General features: G+C 42.2%; 1 protein-coding gene across 1 annotated transcript in view; it reads right to left on the bottom strand.

Annotated features, from left to right (window-relative positions):
• The window catches only part of pdia5 (protein disulfide isomerase family A, member 5), a 37,876-nt gene extending 16,944 nt beyond the window's left edge, over positions 1-20,932 (bottom strand). Inside the window, exons 1-11 of the mRNA XM_058081928.1 lie at positions 20,804-20,932; positions 14,168-14,294; positions 12,905-12,992; positions 9,984-10,067; positions 9,854-9,899; positions 9,670-9,762; positions 9,449-9,509; positions 7,739-7,806; positions 5,753-5,844; positions 2,451-2,522; positions 1,634-1,770 (exon numbers count right to left, since the gene is read on the bottom strand). Coding sequence (XP_057937911.1) covers positions 1,634-1,770; positions 2,451-2,522; positions 5,753-5,844; positions 7,739-7,806; positions 9,449-9,509; positions 9,670-9,762; positions 9,854-9,899; positions 9,984-10,067; positions 12,905-12,992; positions 14,168-14,294; positions 20,804-20,869 — 934 coding nt within the window. The 5' untranslated portion in view covers positions 20,870-20,932. The remainder of the gene's footprint in view (positions 1-1,633; positions 1,771-2,450; positions 2,523-5,752; positions 5,845-7,738; positions 7,807-9,448; positions 9,510-9,669; positions 9,763-9,853; positions 9,900-9,983; positions 10,068-12,904; positions 12,993-14,167; positions 14,295-20,803) is intronic.
• Positions 20,933-21,375: the final 443 nt, after the last annotated feature.

The raw sequence follows: 21,375 nt of genomic DNA, 5'->3' as shown, positions 1-21,375 counted from the left end.
GGCGTGACGGCCTCGTTGGCCGAGTGAGATTGTTTGTGCTGAGAGGTGGACAGAAAATGTAAGATGATGGCGGCAGGAGGAGGACCATTAATCTACGCCGTGACAGCGCAGCAATTGCAAAAGTGCAGCAGCGTAGAATAGAGGTGTGTGTGTGTGTGTGTGTGTTTGAGCGAGCGAGAGAGAAAGTACGTTTGAGCTGCTTGGTTCTATATCTGCTCACACATTGAAGCAATTTACATTCATAAAGCGGTCGTGTAGATCAGCCTTTAGAGCAGGGGTGACTTAAGTGGACACAAAGTCCATTTTTTTTTTTGCCTGTGGCTCGTTTTTACTGGCCTTTGACTTTTTTTTTTTTTTTTTTTTAAAGAAAATGAATTCATTATTATCATTATATTATTAAAGAGTACCGCGGCCGTCTTGTCATGATCAAATCTGTGGCAGCCAAATTTCTGGCATTAGAATTCACCTTCGGGACGTAAAATGATATCGCCTTTTTCAAATGATATTCTACAGTCGATCCAGTGATGTTGGTCGCTGCCGTGTGATATCTCCAAAGCAATGATAAAATTAGTGTAACATGATAACAGGCTGAGAAATATTAGGCCGATATGAGAGAATTATGAGGTCATATAGATGAATCCAATAACTTTAAAAATAGCTACGATTATTTTAAAAAATGCACCAAAGAGGCAAGAATACCCGTACTGTGCAGGTGAGTAAATCAAACTATACTTTTTTCCTCCTGCCTGTAACTTTAACAACCTGATAATTACCGTATTTCTGGACTATAAGTCGCTCCGGAGTATAAGTCGCGCAAGGCCAAAAATGCATAATTAGGTAGAAAAAAACATATAAGTCGCACTGGAGTATAAGTCGCATTTTCTGCCGGTATTTTATTTTACAAACTACTTGACCAAAACAGACAGTACATCCTCTTAGAAGGCTAGTTATAACAATAAAAGAATAGAGAACAAGCTGAATATGTGTAAGATATGCTAACACAATGCTTATTAGCTACGCAAAAAATAAACATGAACAGAAAAGGTGTCCAGTGTTTATGTAACATAAACAGTTTTTTCATTTATAAGTCGCTCTGGAGTATAAGTCGCAGGAACAGCCAACCTATGAAAAAAAAGTGTGAATTATAGTCCGGGAGGGGTGCTGGAACCTATCCCAGTTTGGGGTGAAAGACGGGGTCCACCCTGGACTGGTGGCCAGCCAATCACAGGGCACATATAGACAAACAACCATTCACACTCACATTCATACCTATGGACAATTAGGAGTCGCTAATTAACCTAGCATGTTTTTGGAATGTGGGAGGAAACCGGAGTACCCGGAGAAAACCCACGCATTCACGGGGAGAACATGCAAACTCCACACAGAGATGGTGGAATTGAACCCGGGTCTCCTAGCTGCGAGTTCTGAACGCTAACCACTCGACCAACATGCAGCCTGTTATATATTATAAAGTAGCTTATTTTCCTCATACAAAATGGGAGAAAAAAGGCCATATTGTTGTTGATAATATTGTATAACTGCAAAATGTCTAAGTTCTGGAAGAGATGAGGATGAGGACTGTTTATCCGGGCATTTTGTCCGTGTGAGATTATTGTGAAGGTGTCTTACTCACAGGGGGCGTAGAACATGATGAGGACAGCCGGATGCTCGTCCAGGAAGCGGTCAAAGGACTCGTCTGTGAGGTGGAAGACGGCTGACTCGGTCTCGGACCATGGCACCTCAGGGCTCTTTGGCTGAACGGGCTGAGGGCTGTGTAAGAAGAGAAGTTGGGGGCACTTAAATCTAGCATTGTGTTTGTGTGTGTGTGTGTAGCGGCAATCGGATGCAGATGTCCGACATGTCTTAGCACACACATGCGAGCACACCCTGTCTGAAGCAAACCCGCCTGCATGACATCACACACGTACGCTGCCAGGAATGGATGGACGTGGATATAAACACGCGGTCACTCCCTGCACTCTTACTGTACACACACATCTTTTTAAAGCACCGCATCATCTGTCCGACACTAATTAATACCTTCTCCTGGTACACACTGTGACCTTGGGTACTTAGCGACGGCTCTGGAAGCACACAGGATACACAATCCCTGCACATGCATACTTCACATGCACTGGCTGTAGTGTCATACATGCAGCCGTGTGTCTATGCACTCCAGATGTTACTGTCACGGATTCCACCCCGGCTTTTATTTTGCAATTATTCCCTTCTTCCCCTACTGGTGTCGTTTTGTATTTCCGTGCCAGAATCTTCTACTTCCGGTGCAGAGCAGAGCAGAGCAACGAGACACGGGTGCTCTCCAACAGGACTCCGCCCCAGCCGCCCTTTCCGTTGTAACTTTATGAAAGTTTTCGGTCAGGAAGACCATAGAAGAACAAATCCAGGCTTTGGATCCAATCTTTTGTCCAGTGCGTCAAGGTCCAACTTACTTCTTCATCCAGTCTGCGATGTCCTTGGCTGTAGCACCGTAGTTCTCGTAGTGGTAGAGGAACTTGCCTTTCCTAAAGGACACAGCATGAACAAAACTTCAAAACACTATTTTAGAATAAAAGAAAATATACTACAGTTAGTATAACCTCATATATCATTCATTTCATTACCAATATTGCAACACACATGTGTGTTGTATACCGAATTATCGTAATTTCTGGACTATTAGATCCCGCTAAATTTAAAGACATAATAACGACAAAAAAAAAAATAACGCTGGCCTTCAACCTGAAAGACGCACCGTGTGCACCTCCCCACGTGCGCGATGCGCAAAATGGCCGCATCATTGTAGAAGCTGCAGGGTTCAAAGTGTGAGAAAATGTCACTGCTTCACTCGATGATGACAGAAGTGTACTGTAACGGTGACTACACGTGGAGAGGGCAAGAGGGCGTCAGAAGGTCATAAGCAGCGTTTCTATGTTCTATATATGAAGATATTCCATTCATAAATAAGGAATTCAGGTGTCAGGTCAGGTGTGGAACCAACTAACCACAATAGGCCCCCAGGCCGCAATTTGGACACCCGCATACTGTACTTGTGAGTCGGATTTCCAGTCACATATGGCCCGGGGCAATGTAATTTACCATAAGCCTCCAATGTTATGTTAATCATCATAAAGGGAAAGTGGGGGGGGGGGCTGCATGGGCCTCGAACACGCGGCTTCACAGCAGGTGCAGCGGCGAGATAGAGCTCAGCACTGATGAACCGGCTTTCGCCCAAAGTGATCAGCTCCTGTTTTATCAGCACGATGCTCTTTAACCGCAGCCACTGGGCTCATGTGGTTATTAGCTGGAAATGCGCTAATGCTAATGTGCCGCCGACTTACAATGCGTGTGTGTGTGTGTGTGTGTGTGTGTCAGCAAACACGCGATGAGGACCAAATGGGCACAGACCCCCCCCCCCCACACACACACACACACGCACGCACGCTGCTAACCACACAAGCACTTAATCAGTCCCCATCTAATTAAAAGGCCAGACTGCAATGAGGGTGTTTAATGTGGAAATCGGGACCATTGAGCTCCTGCAAACTCAGGCAGTATGACCACGGCTCGTGAACGCCCCGAGTGGCAAAACAAGGAGAGGGGAGGCTACTGTAAGGATAATTAACTAGCTGACGAACAGATGCCTCGTTAGAACCTTCATCAGACACCGATCAAACGTGGGATTTCTGCAGAGAGGAGCCCCCTGTTGGGTGAAACTATTTAGACAAGGCCGTGGAAAATTCCGCCTTTAAAAAGACAATAATGCTCAGTCATGATTGATACGGAATACTAGGTATTCACTGAACACGTACTTGTCGTTTGCACTGCATCATACTGACGGCTGTGAATAACTGAATATTTGTCTTTGCTGCAAGGGGAGTAGATTATTATGGCTATCGTGCGTCACATTTGAAACATATGCAGGTGGCCTGCCATGCATATTACAGCATTTTGTGCTAACTGGCTAAACGACACGTTCACTGGCTATACTGTATACACACGTTATATTCACACATTATGCATTAAAATTATTATTTATTATTTAATGCATCATTAGTTAATTCAATGAAATTGAAAAAATAATTTAAATCAAAATAAAAATAATAAAACATTATATAAATGTTTTATTTATTATTATTTTTTATTATATATATATATATATTATTATATATATATATTATTTTTCTTTTTATTTAATTTTTTTTTTCAATTTCATTGAATTAACTAATGATGAATTAAATCATAATTTTAATGCATGTGTGAATATAACATATACATATACATATACATATATATATAGACCCTTATATATAATGTTTTATTTATTATTTTTCTTTTTTATTGTAATTATTTTTTCAATTTCATTGAATTAACTAATAATAATATCTTAACAAAAAACAAAATATTGCTATCATGTTATTTAGATAATATACATACATTATACGCATGCATTTTTGAGTGTGTTGAGACATGCACAGTACTGCACTACTCTACTGCAGTAATCCTTCCTTTACCGCAGTTAATTGGTGGAATTTCTGCAAAGTAGGATTCCTGATTTATAAAAGACGTAGTTGGCGCATAGAAAACCTTTTTACAACCTTCTATATGTGTCTTTTTAAACATTATTAGAGGCGTCTAGACAGGAAATAACACCCTAAGAGTTATCTTCACACAGCCATTAGCCGCTCCTATTAGACGTAAGAGTAAATAACCATACAGCATTGAGGCAGCAAACAAAGCATACTGGTGCTAAGTGATAATGTGTTCTTTTTATAGACAGATCTTTAACATGTCTTTGAGGGTGTGCACTCAGGTTAGCGTATGTTTAAGTGGCTGCAGCATCACAAACTCACTAACACGTATCAAATGTTTTTTTCATGAGCTTTTCAAAAGTAAACATCTCTTTTTTTGTTTTAAAAGCGTACTTCTGTAGAAAGAAATTCCATTTATATTGAAGTTATTCAAGATGTTTCTATAGTGGTTGAAATTCATACTAAAGTTGATCAAAAGTTAATAATATTAAATAATTCATGGAGATGTTCAGACATTTCATCCCCACAAAAATTCTGGTTAGCGCCCTCGTTTAAAACGGCAAACTTTTATGATTCTTACACATAAAAGCATCAGTATCAGGAATCGTTAGGAACCAGAATTGAAACAAGAAATAAGAATCGGAACCAGAACGATGCCTAACCCTCAAAATTCTGTATAGATCTCTAACCTGTCCTCAGTGTATTACAAATATATAATGAGATATTTTAGTCGCCTATGACATAAAGCTAAAATGCCCATGTTCTGTTCCGTTAGCTTAGCGTGTCGTGACCTGCATTGGATTAGTTTCACCATATTTAATGTAGTGCCCCCCCGCCCCGCATCCTTCAGTTTGTCTGTATGGGGCCCTCGCTGGGAAAAGTTTGGACTTCCTTGCCTTAAGTCATTTGAGCCAAGTTCCAACAGGACAAGAAAGGCAAGGTCATCTCGATGTGAACATCTTAGAGAACATAAACACTCCAAGGATCCAGGAGCGGGCCAGCAGCTCCTGTCAGCCTCAATGAATCCACCACTAAGGTATACTTTAAGATCCTTCGAGCTGCACTGAGAGGACCTTGAACACGTACGACAAGGGGCTTGAAGGCTACTTTTGTGAGATGTAACTCGACCCGACGTGTCTGCTGGCTTCTAAGAGGCATCACACTCATGTTTTCCGAAGCGTCTCGGCTCCGACGCTGCGGACCAGGAAGCAATGAGGACTCACTCGAAGTAGCAGAAGGTCGGGTAGCCTTTCACGTTGAATTCCTGCTTGAGGCCGTCGAACTCGGCCGGGTGCACGTTCATGCCGGCCAGGACCTTGAAGGCAACAAAGGGGAAGACGTGTCAGCAAAGTGAAAAAGAAAGATGGAACACGTTGAAGATCAAAACCGTGCTTCACCATCAGAGGAGAGTAAAACAAAGACGGATTCATGCCAGTAGCAAAAAAGACAAGAGAGAAATTGAGAACAGGATGTTTTCTCACATCCACAATGTTGGGGGTGTTTTTGTACTTTTTGTAAGATCAGAGGCAAAATAGGAAACATGAATTATGCATCGTTCTCTCGTCACTATAGTGCTCATAGCTACTTGTGGGAAAAAACTTACCCATTTGTACTTTTTCGCTCCAAAAACAGGCAAAAAACACAAAAAACATTTCATTTGTGGAAGACATATTATAAGGCTAAAGCCTGAGTTATGCTTCTATGCATTTATCTTAGATGATAGACCAGGGGTGGGCAAACTACGGCCCGGGGGCCACATCCGGCCCGCCAAGTGTTTGAATACGGCCCGCCCAATCTTTCAAAAGTATTTAATTTAAACTCAACATACAACCTGGCATCATGGCCTGAGCCAACCTTTTGATGGTTGTATCAATTTCGTTGTTTGACATGGTCTGTTGTTTACAAAGTGCCCCTGAAAAAAGAGACACAAGCACATAATAATAATAAAAATTAAAATAATAATTATTATATTATTATAACTATTATGCTTATTATATTTATTATATTAATGCTAATTATTATATTAATTATATATAATAATATTGTTATATTTGCATATTTCACATAATAATAATATAATAATTATTATTTTAATTTTATTTTAATTATTATAATATTTTATTATTTTTTAAATATTTAAATATAAATATAAAATAATAAATAATAATAGCAGATTGCATGACAATTTTACAGATACAATAATACCAGGTGGACTGTAAAATATATAGTCTGCCCCCCCCCCCCCCCCCGGAAATTTTGTTATAGCAATGCGGCCCGCGAGTCACAAAGTTTGCCCACCCCTGTGATAGACCGTCCGTCTTATTTGAAGACAACCCTGGCCAATTTGTATGGAGACCATGTGCTGCCCGTTCAACATGGCCCCCCTCCCGGCCTCGCCAACTTGGTCCAAGGGTACCCAGAGTCATATTTTGGGGCTAGTTTTGGCAAGGTGGGTAGAATGACGTATGTTTTTTTTTCTCCACGGTGCTTCAGGGCTCCTCAGCCTGCTTTCCTGCCTCACCCCACTTGGGACTTTGACGATATTTCACACTTTTTTTTTTTTCCCAGCACCTCCGCGGGGACAGCGGCTCCCCATATCCGTCCAATCCACTTCACGACTTTTACGTTTTTTTTTGCATGAGAGGGAAAATTGTGAAAAATGAAATGAGCTAATGAGCAACCTGTATTAACATGTCAGTGCAACAGTGTAACATGGTTATAATGCTGTTGTAAATATTGTATATATGTTCATGTTATAATTACACAAATTTCAATTTAATTTAAGTAATACCTGATGTGTTTGTGTTGTCATGTTGATGTGGGACGCTAAGAACGTCACCGTGTACCCCGCTACTGCTCCTAATTAGTGCAACACAGCCACTCCTTCCTACTTCCCTTTTGTTCACAATCTCGATGTGAGATGTAGGCGTGTGTATGGCTTAACAAATGTGTTTAATTTAAAACTTTATTTCTCACATTATTAGGGGCACGTTATTCGGCCACATTTTAACTGCAACGTATTTGTTATACTCCACCAGCCGAGAGTGAAGTGCAGCAACTGCAGCAACCCTGTGTCTGTCTTTCACTCTTCGATCACAACGCAGAGAGTCAAACACCGCCGGTTACAGATGTATAAATGAGCATTCAACACAAGCATGACCCCCCCCACCCCCGTGGGGACAGCGAGTGAGGACATTTGGAAGACTTACGTATCGTCCCTTTGTTTCTGTGGCTGCTTGCTGAAAGACGGGCTGCATCCTCTTACAGACGCCGCACCCTGTCAGAGAGCGAGGAGAGTTCATCATAGATGGGCCACAATCACAAGTCGTAAACATGCATGGCCGTAGATGACCACGGCGTACCCCACTTGACAGCCCTCAATTGTTTACAATGCTGTACATGGAATAATATTCATTTTGTGTACAGACATTTTTTTTTAAAAAGGTCATGACATGAAAATGTTTACATTGTTTACCAGACGTTCCAGTTCTCTAGAATGCTTTCTCTGTTCTGGTTGAATTTCTGTTTGTACATTTTTTTATGCTGGTTGTGTTGAAGGCTTTTGCTGTAACACTCCAGAAGATGGAGAAATTGGCCCGTCACTATGACAAATTTTACTTGATGATAATTGTCCTACAAATTATTGCAGATAAACGCCATTTTCAATATTATCTTGAGACCATTTTGTTCTTTATTGTAATGATAACATATGGCATAATAATATAAGTACGCCACATGAAAAGCAATAAACTAGTAGTATAACATAGGCTGCATGGTGGTCGAGTGGTTACTGCACATGCCTCACAGCTATAGGACCTGAGTTCAATTCCACTCTGTGTGGAGTTTGCATGTTCTCCCCGTGCATGTGTGGGTTTTCTCCGGGTACTCCGGTTTCCTCCCACATTCCAAAAACATGCTAGGTTAATTAGCCACTCCAAATTGTCCATAGGTATGAATGTGAGTGTGAATGGTTGTTTGTCTATATGTGCCCTGTGATTGGCTGGCCACCAGTCTTGCCCGAAGACAGCTGGGATAGGCTCCAGCACCCCTGCGACCCTCGTGAGGATAAGCGGTAGAAAATGAATGAATGAATATTTAACATTGAATTACTTCAGAGTCATTTTTATTGAATATTAACCAAAAAATTGACAAATTGTAATAGCAATGTAATAGCAATGTAATAGCGATGTTTTGTTGGAGGTTGCTCAAAGGTGTTCCGGGCATGCCCAGCCAGACCCAATGCGGTACTGTATCTGCCATCGTGTGTAACAATAAATCCAAAGGGTCGTCTCTGATTGCAGCGTCACCACCAACCTTAGAATAATAATATCGTTTTTCCCGGCAGAACAATGGCTGTCACTCGTCTTCCGCTCATAACTGTCAGTGGTTATCGCTGCCAGTAAAACATATAATCACAACATAATATCAGTGAATGTCATTATTGGGTAATTGTTGTGAATGTCACTTTCTTTGTGTGTGTGTGTGTGTGTGTGTTTGCACCTGGAGTGGCCAGCAAAACATGGATTGCTGTCACTCATCTTTCTCAATCTGTCAGTTTCAGAAAGTAGATCCATATTTTTGACTAGATCTATTCGAGGAATCTTAGAATAATAGTATGGGAGTTCATACCAGAACTAAATAAGCAGCGACATAGTACATAAAAACATACTGGTGGCCATTTTCATGATATAGTTATCACAACACAATATCAGTGAACGTTATTATTGTTGTGAATGTCACTTTCTTGGCATTGGCGTGAGTTCGTGCTCTGCATGTGTTTGACTTTGGGGCCTGGAACGTGTTCTGGTGTTGACGTCACAGCTAAAATGGCGTCAGTTCATTAAACTCACTGGGGGGAAGAAATCTTATAGGTGGATAGATTTTAAAGTACAGGATTGATTTAAAGCAAATACACTCACATGGAGCGTAGAACATCATGAGGATCGGCCTATCCTCTTTCTTCAGGAGCTTCCTGAAGTCCTTCAAACGGCGACAAAGAGACAAAAATGTGATGAAATAAAAATGGATCTTCACGTTCTCTATTTGACCTCCACAATGTCTGCTTTCTAAAACCTTCTTCCATCCTGCTGCAACTTCAGCAAGCCTCCAGGAGGGCTCACACGTGATTTGCTTCACTTACTTTTTCTGTTTCTACGTGAACAATGTCTTTTGCTTCTGGGTTTTCCTCCCACAGTGGAGGTCCTGAGGGGTCCTTCAGGAAGGCCACCATGGACTGAAAGATGGATGAGACATTCAGTGTTGGGCATGTTACTTTAAAAAGGTAATTAGTTATAGTTACAAACAGAAGAAGCTGAGCATCCTACCTTGAAAGTAGCGGGCCGGTTGTACTCCGTATGGAAGGTTCCATCTCTATTTTAAAAAAACAACAAAAACCAGGAGTGAGCAGCAGAGCCCGTGAAGCTCAGTCAGAGGTACGTAGTTAAGGAGACTCACTTGTAATGAAGCAACTCGATACCGCCGCTTTTGGAGCTCGGGTCCACTTTGACTTTCTTGCAGAGCTTACGGCCCTCGGAGTCCCTGAGGAGGACCGGATTCAAACCATTATTTCATACAAATGGTTGCTGCTGTCTATTTGGCTCCACTGTTCTGTGTGGTGGTTAGCATGTTGGCCACACAGTCAGGTGATCGGGAAGACCTGGGTTCGATTCTCCACGTGGGTTTTCTCCGGGTACTCCGGTTTCCTCCCACAATCCAAAAACAAGCTAGGTTAATTAGCAACTCCAAATTGTCCATAGGTATGAATGTGAGTGTGAATGGTTGTTTGTCTATATGTGCCCTGTGATTGGCTGGCCACCGGTCCAGGGTGTCCAGGGTCATTTTAATGAAAAATGTTCTGTTCATGTGTTGACATGTAAGATTGTCAATGCCACCATTACTGCTTTTATTTACACGGATTTCCAAACAAGATCAGCTCTAGCATGTTTTGTCTCACTATGAATCATTAATTACACTTTGCTGTTCATTTCTGCAGCATAATTGTTCCGTCAAAGCAAACTTTCAGTTTAATCCGACTCGATTAGGACAAAGGCGTCAGCTAAATGAGAGCGCTGATGGTAATTTATGATGCTTGGATCACACGAGCGGGCCAGAACACTTCTCGATAAGTAGATGAAAAACGCTTTGCAGAAGACCAAGCCCAGTCATTTGTCACGGCCGAGAAACAAACATAACCTCTAACGTAGAGGACAACTGGCCAAAAAAAAGTGACGGATGGGTGAAGGAGGCGGTGTCAAGTAACTCAAATAGCCAACATTTTGACACCGAGGTAATGTCAGTTGCACTTCATTAATATTGCACCGCAACATTAGGTACACCTGTAAAATGTAATCAGATTCAAATATCGCCGAGTTGGGTCACGATTTAAAGGGGACATGTTATGCTTTTTACACTTTTTTACCTATAAATGTTAGAATGTCGTATTCTGGTCTTAAACCAAGCCAAAGTTTCAGATTATGAGATTGGCACATTTGGAAGCGAGCAACTTCTGAACACTCTGTTTCCTTCCTTATGTGGGCGTGCCCGGGTACGAGCTGTAGGCCTGCCCTCCACCCTGCTCTGCTGCACTGTTTTAACTTGGGAGTGTGACCAATCGCAGCGCAGTGAGCGTGCCCCGGAGGCGGGCCGTGGGTGGAATAAATAAAAACAGAGCCTTTTGGAAATCTAAGGATAATACAGCTGGAATAGGTGCTGATTCTGGAAGATCTAGAAAGGCTTTCTGTGCGGGTTAACGCGTGTAGTCCACAACTCAATACAAAAGCGCCAAAAATGAGCATAGTCGGATTTAAGTGTGACTATACTGCTCATGTGTCAGCATGCAACCAAGAGGGTTATTTCTGTGCCATAATTATTCATCAAACCACCTACACAAGATACCGGGTGCAGTACAAGATCTAAAAAGACCAGTACATACGTCAAGCTGTACTGGTGTAATCGAACACCGAGTGTCCAACGGAAAAGCCCATTGGATGCTGTGATGTTCGTGTTCTCATTGATAAAGACAGACTGCCTTTCAGTATCTAAGAGCAGCTTCCAGGATGACATCATTCATCTGGCCACTGGAGACCACTTGGCCACTAAGTCCTCCGTCATCTGGTCCCAGTGTGTCACTTTAGACTCTCCGCGTTGGAATGGCGGCGGACTCACGCGGCGTCGCCTCTCTCGCTCCGTCTGTCCACCGTGAGATCAAACCCGGAGCTTCCATTTGGATGGCAGTCACATATGGCGGATAGCGCATCGTTTGCCCACAAAGGGCTGGCATGGGAAGCATGTGTGGTACTGTGGTTCTAGCGAGCGATGAGCAATGCAACAGTCAGCGTTTTCAGTGGGAGTCCAAGGGAAGCTGCTTCCTTCCTCGCTCGCTTTCCTCACGCGTGATGATGTTCTTTGTTTCCCGCTTGAGCGATTTATGGCTTGACGGGTATGAAAAACACAAACTAAGGCGGGATTAAGCGAAAAGAACAACACGTGCGATGTTGGGGGAGCGGAGCAAGACGTGTTGGCGGTGTCTCGGGAGCGCCTGTGTAATGTCGACAAAGACTACAAACAGGAAAAAACTCTATTTTGCAACCGGAAACAAACACAGGTAGACAACCACAATGTATTCCATATGACGGGTGATGAAAGTGGGTGTTAGTATCTTCCACAAACTTATTTCTCCCGTATTTTTTTACGTGAAACTATGAAAACACATCCTGCAGTAGGTAATGTTACCGCTAAAACACGGTAGAACTTCGCTACTGGGACCACACCACTGTACGGGTGGATGGGTGGTGCGGGGGCGTCGCTATCACTTCGCTATAGCGATGCAAACGTATGACTATTTTGAACGCGTCTTATTTTGAGATTAAGCGACCCCACCAACTAGCCGGAACTACTTTCTTAGAGTAAGAATGTGTCGATTAAACGAGATTAAACTGTTAAAATATTACTGAAATGACAGCTGACAATTGACGCTTTGGTCCCCGATCGTACGCACAGCAATTCATTCAATAGGCTTATGGGACAATCTTGCCACAATGCTCCTCAAGGGTTCTCAATAGAAAACACTGGTAAAGACTGGTAAAGACGGACAACAAGAGAGGTTTTGTCCCCACTGACAGCAAAGAGAAGAACTCTGGCAGGAAGTTGCAGATGTCCCTGCGAAGAGGCAATCAAGTCATTTATAAGCCACCTGACAGACTGAGCCCAAACTGCCATAAATTGTGCAGATGGATGGCGGCAGAGACGTTCTGATGGGCTAAAGTGTTCCGCCTTTAATGCCGCTGTCAGAGGAAACGTTTGGATAAAATAGGTGTAATCTTGGACCAGACGGGGAATCATCCCATTTTGTTCTTCCCAATCACGCCGATACCTACCCACAGTTGACCCAGGCAATGGTCCCCTGGCCCTTGACTGTCTGGGCAACGTCTGACAGCAGCTTCAGGTGGGCATCTCCTGATGAAGCTGTGGGCAGAGAAGAAGAAAGTCTATTCTGTCTTGTTGGACCGTTCTCAAGCAAAGACTCAAAAGGACGCGTTCCCATTCTGGGAGGAAGCGTAGGGTTACTGCCGACCTCTGAAGAAGAAAGACTGGCGAGTTTGGGTTGAGGGGTGAACGAGGACTACCTTTCAGCGGACACGGCCACGAGGGAGTTTATGTTACATCACCTTTCATCATCATACAATGCTGAGACCAGACGGAGGATGGGATGATTGTATGCTACACATAGACTCTGATCTAGACCTCACAGCTGGAGACCAGGGTTCAATTCCACCCTCTGCCATCCCTGTGTGGAGTTTGCATGTTCTCCCCGTGCATGCGTGGGTTTTCTCCGGGTACTCCGGTTTCCTCCCACATTCCAAAAACATGCTAGGTTAATTAGCGACTCCAAATTGTCCATAGGTATGAATGTGAGTGTGAATGGTTGTTTGTTTATATGTGCCCTGTGATTGGCTGGCTACCAGTCCAGGGTGTACCCCGCCTCTCGCCCCAAGACAGCTGGGATAGGCTCCAGCACCCCCTGCGACCCTCGTGAGGATAAGCGGTAGAAAATAAAAATAAAAATAAAAATAAAAATAAAAATAAAAATAAAAATAAAAATAAAAATAAAAATAAAAATAAAAATAAAAATAAAAATAAAAATAAAAATAAAAATAAAAATGAAAATAAAAACAGTTACTGATTGTAAAAGTACCAGATGGAGGGGTCGGACTTAATAAGCTTTGCTTCTTCCTACTCCTTTTTGACATGTGGAACTGGGAACTGATTATGGGATGCACTCAATTGTAATCTGAGGCAAGACGTGTCTTTTCACACAATTTTAAAAAATCATGTGATGCAGGAATCCATTGTAGTGCCGGTGATCCATATCCTGCATCAGTAATATCAATATTCGTATCGCTTTTTATTTTGCGCTTTCCTCTCCAGGCCTGGACTATATTTAGACTACAGGCACTGCCTCAGACCCAAGCAGTGGCAGCTTTTGTCTTTGCTGAACATTTTACCTAACCCTGGCTTGAGTGATGCTCCAGGTTAGGAAAATTAACGGAAGGCATCTCAACCAGCTGGACGACGGAAGTTCTTTGGAAATCAAAGACTGGTTAGTATGGATTGGGATTCAGAATCCCGGTGTCTCTGACCTGTCTTGGTGTAGAGCACCAGAACGTTGGTTCTGGTCCTGAGCAGTTTCTTCAAGTCTTTGTGGTCGCTGACCTTCTCTATGAGGGGGGACACCTTGACCGCATCCAGCAGCGATGATAGCCACACCTGCCGGCATGAAACAAAGCGTTACGAAGACAAAACAAAGAATGGCCCAGAATCCTAGCTAGGAAAAACGCGCACTCGACAGTAATCTTGCAGGGGTGATGATGCGCTATCAGCACAAGGTAGCTGCTCCTTCTAAATCAATACGTATCCGTAACAGGCCACGTGATAAATAACGTTATTAGCGTCATTATGATTGGTCGCACGCGTGTTGCGCTACGTCAGCGGGAAGAAAGCTGCTGATGTCTGCAGGATCAAAAGCAACGACATAAAGGTGATTTTATTTTATTTTTTTACCTTATCTCGGCGCAAAGATTTAAGAGCTTTGATTTGTTTCCATACAATATGACAACAATGTGCAGTCGACACAGCCTCAGTGTCTCGATGTCTACACAGTACGGGCTCTTTGACTTTGAAATTGCAAGTAAATTCAAATAAACCATTCATTCATTCGTCATACTTACTGCTTTTATTGTAAATTGAATGGAATGGAATGGCCTTTATTGTCATTATACAAGATGTACAACGAAATTGGAGAGCTTCTCTTTTCAGTGCATTAGTCAAGTTTAAAAAAACAAAAGGTATATAAAGTAGAGTAAAAAGATAATTTAACAAGATATATACAAGATATATACAAGATATCCAAAATATACACATAGTATTGCACAGGAGCATATGCAGGAGCAGATATATGAATTTTAGTGCAATGATAAATGGGTCATAGTGCAAATAATGACTGGTGTGTACAGATGAGTAAAGTTACAAATGAGTGTATTGTATTGGGTTGTTAAATAAATAAATATGATTGAGGTAGTAACAGAGGCAGTGATAGAAATATTGCACATTTACATTATGCTAATGTCCGGGTACGTTGTATGTCTGATGGCTCTTGGGAAGAAGCTGTTTAAATCGCATTAATCTCAATTTTTATCTCCATCTTTATGGTTTCTGTATGCAAGTTACCTTCTTATATAATCCCTTTTAATGCACGGGAGAGGAAACAATGGTCATTCACACTCTGAAGTGGACATTGATTGGCTGTCATTGTGTTTTCGGAGGGCAAGGTGAGTAGCGGAAGGAGATGTTAATATGAAGGATGTTCTTGCCAAGTGGATGGTGATGAACTGCAGGCCGATAAACAGTGTTAGCACTTTGTATGGAACTGATATTTTTATTTTTAGTTTCTAATGATTATTTCTATGATTATTACAGATCATAGTTATGTTTCAATGTCTTAACAGAACTGGTTATAAAGATGAACAAGTAGAAATGTGACGGTACATGTATGAAAATACGTATATATGCCTTGAAACTGGTACCCGACCCATGCCTATCTGCCCTCTATGTTTGCATGCAACTTCTGAGAAACAGCGTGGCTTAAAGATGCTGTTAAAGTCTCAGTGCAGAATTTCCGTCTTTAGCCAGAAAAGCTTCTGTGACTTCCTCAACTCCGGCAATGTCCGAGCAAATGGCGTGAAACGGCCGACGTGGGATTGAGACCACAGAGACATTTTAAATGGAAGATGAAAAGCAAAGCAATAAATGCAGCGGCGGTAATTCCGTGCACTCTAATTGGCCCAGTCGCTATTTATGCACGCTAAGAAGTACATTAGAGTACGGCAAACGGTGAACGCTCACTCAGCAGATACAACCTGATGTCTGTGTACACCCGCACCTGTCAGACTCATTTTCTCATTTTAATTACCAAGCGGGCTTTGAGCACGCACGTCCTGCGGGACTCTTAAAGCGCTCAACATAAAGAGGGAAATATATTGTATAATAAACTGGCTCGTTGATTTATGCAGTATTCAGATGAGGTTGTTGACTGAGATCAACACGGGAGGCTCGGTGATGACACTCGAGGGCATCGATGCAGCACCGGGAACCCAACGTCTTATTTGTCCTCCTAAGCCATGAGCTTGACTGCTTTTCGGGAGGATTAGACTTTGTGTTTCTATCACCTACACTGTCAATCCGGCCGGATCAACTGGCCTTTGTGCACTCTGATGTTTGCATTAACGGGGAGGTCCGATGCTTCCAAACAAACACACGGAAAATCCCTTCAGGACGAGCGTCAATGCATGCGACAGCAGACGACAGTAACGCATTAAAGAATGGCAGCGTTTGATCAATCCAACGTAATGATATGTCAAAAACATCCAGAAATTTTGACAGCTTCCTAAGAAACCATAACAGTAAGTCTGGATTTACACTTGGTTGTTGTGAACATTCTCTAAAGGATATGCTAGCATACTAGACTTGATGCCGAGATCCAAGGAATTTCAGGAACAAATGGGGAAAAAAAGCAATTGAGGTCTATCCGTCTGGAAAAAGGGTATAAAGCCATTTGTCAAGCTTTGGGACTCCAGCCAACCATAGTGAGAGCCATTATACCCAGCATGACCAGTGGCGTCGTTAGGCCTATTTTAGGGGGACTTCAGCCTCCCTTAAATGTTCTTAAGCCCCCTAAAAAATTTAATATTTTTTATTGATATTTTTAATATACATTTTTTTTTACAAAAAAATGAAACAAATTTCATATAATAGGGCAAAAACCAGGCCCCCAAAATGTTCTTAAGCCCTCCTAAATAATATATTTTTTATTGATTAAAAAAAAAATTTTTTTATTTTGTTTTATTTTTTAGAGTTTTTGGTATAAAAAATAATCTCTGACAAATTTCATATAATAGGGTAAAAGCAGGCCCCCTAAAATGTTCGTAAGCTCTCCTAAAAATTATTTTATATTATGAAAACTGCATTTTGTGTTGACATTGACTAGTATTTACATTTGTTTGTTGATCTGAAACATTAAAGTGTGACAAACAAAAGAAATCAGGAAGGGCGGGGGGGCAAAAACCTTTTTCACAACATAGCAGGTTTGACTCTGGCTTCAGCCCAAACGTTACTTTTGAACAAATGCAATCATCTGATGGATGCTTCAGCCACAAGCAGACAAAACCATACATCTTCAAGCAGTAAAAAAATGTCTTTTCAGTTGGCAATATCACAGCATCATTGGGCAGACGCTCAATATGGGTAAAAACAAACATTTGCGTGATGATGGAGTGAGGCGCTCTTGTCTCTGGACTTGGGCAGAATGAGAAACAGAAAGGAGGCTGTTTGCGGTGATAGCGACGTGCAGTCATCATTCATGAGAACAACGCCAACGCCGAAGAACAAAAAGCTTTAGTGTGATGTCTACCTGCTGCAAACTCGCACGTCCATCCATTTTCTACTGCACCCCATTAGGGCCCCAAGCACGTGTTAAAAGGAGCATGTATTCAGAAACAAAACACCTTCCTTTTATCACCGTTAATGGCTTCCATTCCTTATTTAAACATTGAATATTTTGGTAGTTGGAGCACAGAAAGCCTGTTTACGACCTTCTAAATACTGTTTTTTAACATTAAGAGAGCTCTCTAGTGATGCCATAACACCCCTATAGTCACCTTTACACTCCTATTATCCAATATGGTAGACGTAATAAGAAAAAATAAGACATAATACAGACTCACATGTTAGCATTGGAAGCATTCTGTTTATTTCATGTAAAAAATATCTACAAATTTATTAGAAAGACATATTTTTTGACTAACAGGCTATATTTAACCATGAAACTGTGATTTTAATTAATTAAACAATTTGATTAATATATATTCCCGTGATATAGCCGTGATCAACTGTATTTCCAAACATGTATTTTATTTTTTTGCAAGTTTATTTTCAGGTGGTTAGCATGTAAGCCACACAGTCAAGAGATCGGGAAGACCTGGGTTTGATTCTCCGCTTGAACCTCTCTGTGTGGAGTTTGCATGTTCCCCCCGGTGCATGCGTCGGTTTTTCCGGGTACTCCGGTTTCCTCCCACATTCCAAAAACATGCATGTTAGCTTCATTGGCTACTCCAAATTGTCCATAGGTATGAATGTGAGTGTGAATGGTTGTTTGTCTATATGTGCCCTGTGATTGGGTGTCCACCAGTCCAGGGTGTACCCCGCCTCTCGCCCGAAGACAGCTGGGATAGGCTCCAGCATGTCCCCCTGACCCTAGTGAGGATAAGCGGTATAGAAAATGGATGGATGGAAGCTTATTTTCATCATGGCGTGCACATTCAAATATATTTATGCAAATTAGACGATGACACGCACCATCGAGTGTCATCGTGTTTAATAAAAACTGAGAGTGATTATCTCTGCAAAAGCCGAATCTTGATGTAGATCTCACATCGGATGCTTAGGCTATATTTAGTGATGTTTTGTTTGGCTGGTTGTCATATTGGCTGGTTGTCATACTATGACAGGTATAAAAAAAAAAAAAAGCTTCAGTGATGAGTTTGAGGGCAAACAGGGAGCAGTAAATCAAGAGTGTTGACAAGAAAAACCCACTGATGCTCGCTTACACACGTTTCTCTATCTGCCTGCCAGGTAAAGAACATCCCTTCAGGTGCGGTGAGCATGCAGCAGGTGTTCGGCCTCTGCCTGCAGCATCTCGTCCTCCATCTGCTGTGACAAATGTGCTTAATCAAAGGCAGACGCTTGTGGAGGAAACGCTCCATCCGAATAAATCACGACAAGAGTTTGATAAGTGCTCGCGTTCTCCTGACTAATGAGCCCGACGAGCCTTTAGTGAGCTTCTGTTCTGCATTTTATGTCAAACCCGTGACACTTTCCCTTCATGGAGGCTGCTCTGATGTGTATGTATATGTGTATAAAAGGCATCAATCATGTCACTAGTATGACCTAATGTGCGCACACACACAGAATGCAACACACAGACCCTTGGACCGCCTTTGTTTGCAGAAGGCTGCCCATAAAAGGGCGTGGAAGTAGACCAAAACACAGCAAGCGAGGTCAGGTAAACTTTGCAGTGTTGTTATGTTCATATTATTACTGTTCATTCAAACCTGCAATAAATGCCAGTTTTGGCAATCATGTCTCAGGCAATTTGTGTAAAAATACAAAAATATGCCCTAATCAACAGCCATCATTTACTGTTGTTTGAGGCTAAATTCGAATCTCGTGACGTCGCCTTTGCTTCAGAACTACTACTATCAGTTAAATACTGTGCCGCTTGCGAGTCGGTGAAGAAAAGGTCGCACTTTCTTTGGCAGGAGCCAATCACAATCTATCAGAGCACTGACGGCGAGCTTGTCAACCCCTTGGAAATCGCAGGCGCTCATTGAATATAACAGTCTGGCTCACACTAAACTCATCACCCAGCAGCTTAACACTCAAGATGTGTACCTGAGAAATATACAAACATGTACCAATACTTGTTTAAAGTTTTCTCATAATGCATTAAGTCTGAGCGACGTATTTATTGGTGGGTGCCTGCTGTAGTGCTGCAATGACGTCAGCATCCTTCCTCTGGCCCCCTGTGAACAGAGGGGGAACTGCAGCACCATCCATAATCCATTTATATGTGCCTTGTGCTCCAATTAAATGCTTTGCGAATACAACCTAGACCAATCAAATGATTGCAATCAAGAGAAGACCGGATAGACCGCTGGTATGTAAGCACTATTATTGGTCCTTTGTGACAAACTATGGGTAGTATTTTGATACTATTTCTCTTTGATTCAAAGGTTATAAAATGATCATGCGTTTGTGTAAACAGCTGAAGTGTGAAATAAAACTCAAGAAAATCCACCAGAAATCCACCAGATTCATAAATGTATACCTTTCTATAGGGTTGCAGGGGTGTGCTGGAACCTATCCTAGCTGTCTTCAGGCGAGAGGCGGGGTACACAGGGCCAATCACAGGGTACATATAAACAAACAATCATCCACACTCACATTCGTACCTATGTAACCGTACGATTGTATAGAATCTAGCGAATCATATTGTTTGTACACGGTATCGAATCGTTCTAAAAGAATTTTGAATCGTATTGGAACCTGTGTATCTACATGCGTATCGAATCGTCCGTACCGCACATACCGTAGCATCGCCAAGACATTCTAATCTGGTTTTTTAACCACACCAAAAATGACCAATTGTGAACGCACTCTAAAAAGGTCGTGCCTTGACCCAAAGTGGAAGTCAACATCAGCCACAAGAGAATGATTGACGACATTAAAATTGCATTCAAGAACTCGTCATGCTTCCATGTTTCATTACTCATTTGCATATGGTAATGAATGACATAATAAGCTCCATAGACATAAAGATCATCAGGTATGTTCTAATGACCTCACTGCTAGCAGTGCACCTCCTCGTCCAAGGTGTGTGAGCTCACCTTAACAAAAACCCCACGGAGTAGTTCCTGTGGTTCCTGTGGTTCTAGCGGTACCACAAGACCTTCAGCTGGTGTACACCCGCCAGTTCCATGTGGACACCAAGTTGGGTCCACATTGTCAACTTTAACTAGCGGCTCTCCAGGCTAGCAAGGTGGCATATACGGAGCCGGGATTCCTTCACTTATTACAACACCATCACCCACAGCAGCCAAGCGTGAGATCCTCACCGTACCTGCATTGTGTGTTTGTTTCAAATATAGCCGCGAAAAACTCACCAGGAGGACCAAGAAGAGCATTTTGCCCTCCCTCATCCGACTCCTGAAGCGGTTCCGAGAGGCCATGATGCCGCTGTGCTGCCACGTCTAGTCACGCATGCGCACACAGCGGCTTGTCGGCGATTGCGCAAGGCCTACTGGGAAATGTAGTCTCAAGTACCGCCTTGTATTCATTCATTTTCTACCGCTTATCCTCACGAGGGTCGCGGGGGTACTCGAGCCAATCCCAGCTGTCTTCGGGCGAGAGGCGGGGCACACCCCGGACCGGTGGCCAGCCAATCACAGGGCACATATAGACAAACAATCTTTTCACACTATTCACCATTCATAACTAGTCGCCAATTAACCTAGCATGCATGTTTTTGGAAAAATTGAAGATGAAAGTTGTTTTTTTTTTAAACAGAACACAAACAATGAACATACAAAGAGTATATACATACAAAAGTGGCAACAATTTCGAGCAAATTCCAGAATAAAGACCAAATAGGCTATTGTAGGAGACAAAAGGGCCAAAGTAAAGGCAAACGATAAATAAAAGCCAAATAAAGTAGCAAAATACAAATATGGGGAGG

The sequence above is a fragment of the Doryrhamphus excisus genome, chromosome 9 (genome assembly GCF_030265055.1).
Source record: "Doryrhamphus excisus isolate RoL2022-K1 chromosome 9, RoL_Dexc_1.0, whole genome shotgun sequence".
Lineage (NCBI taxonomy): Eukaryota > Metazoa > Chordata > Actinopteri > Syngnathiformes > Syngnathidae > Doryrhamphus > Doryrhamphus excisus.
Note: the sequence above shows the minus strand (reverse complement) of the source record. Positions and strands in the feature narration are given on the sequence as shown.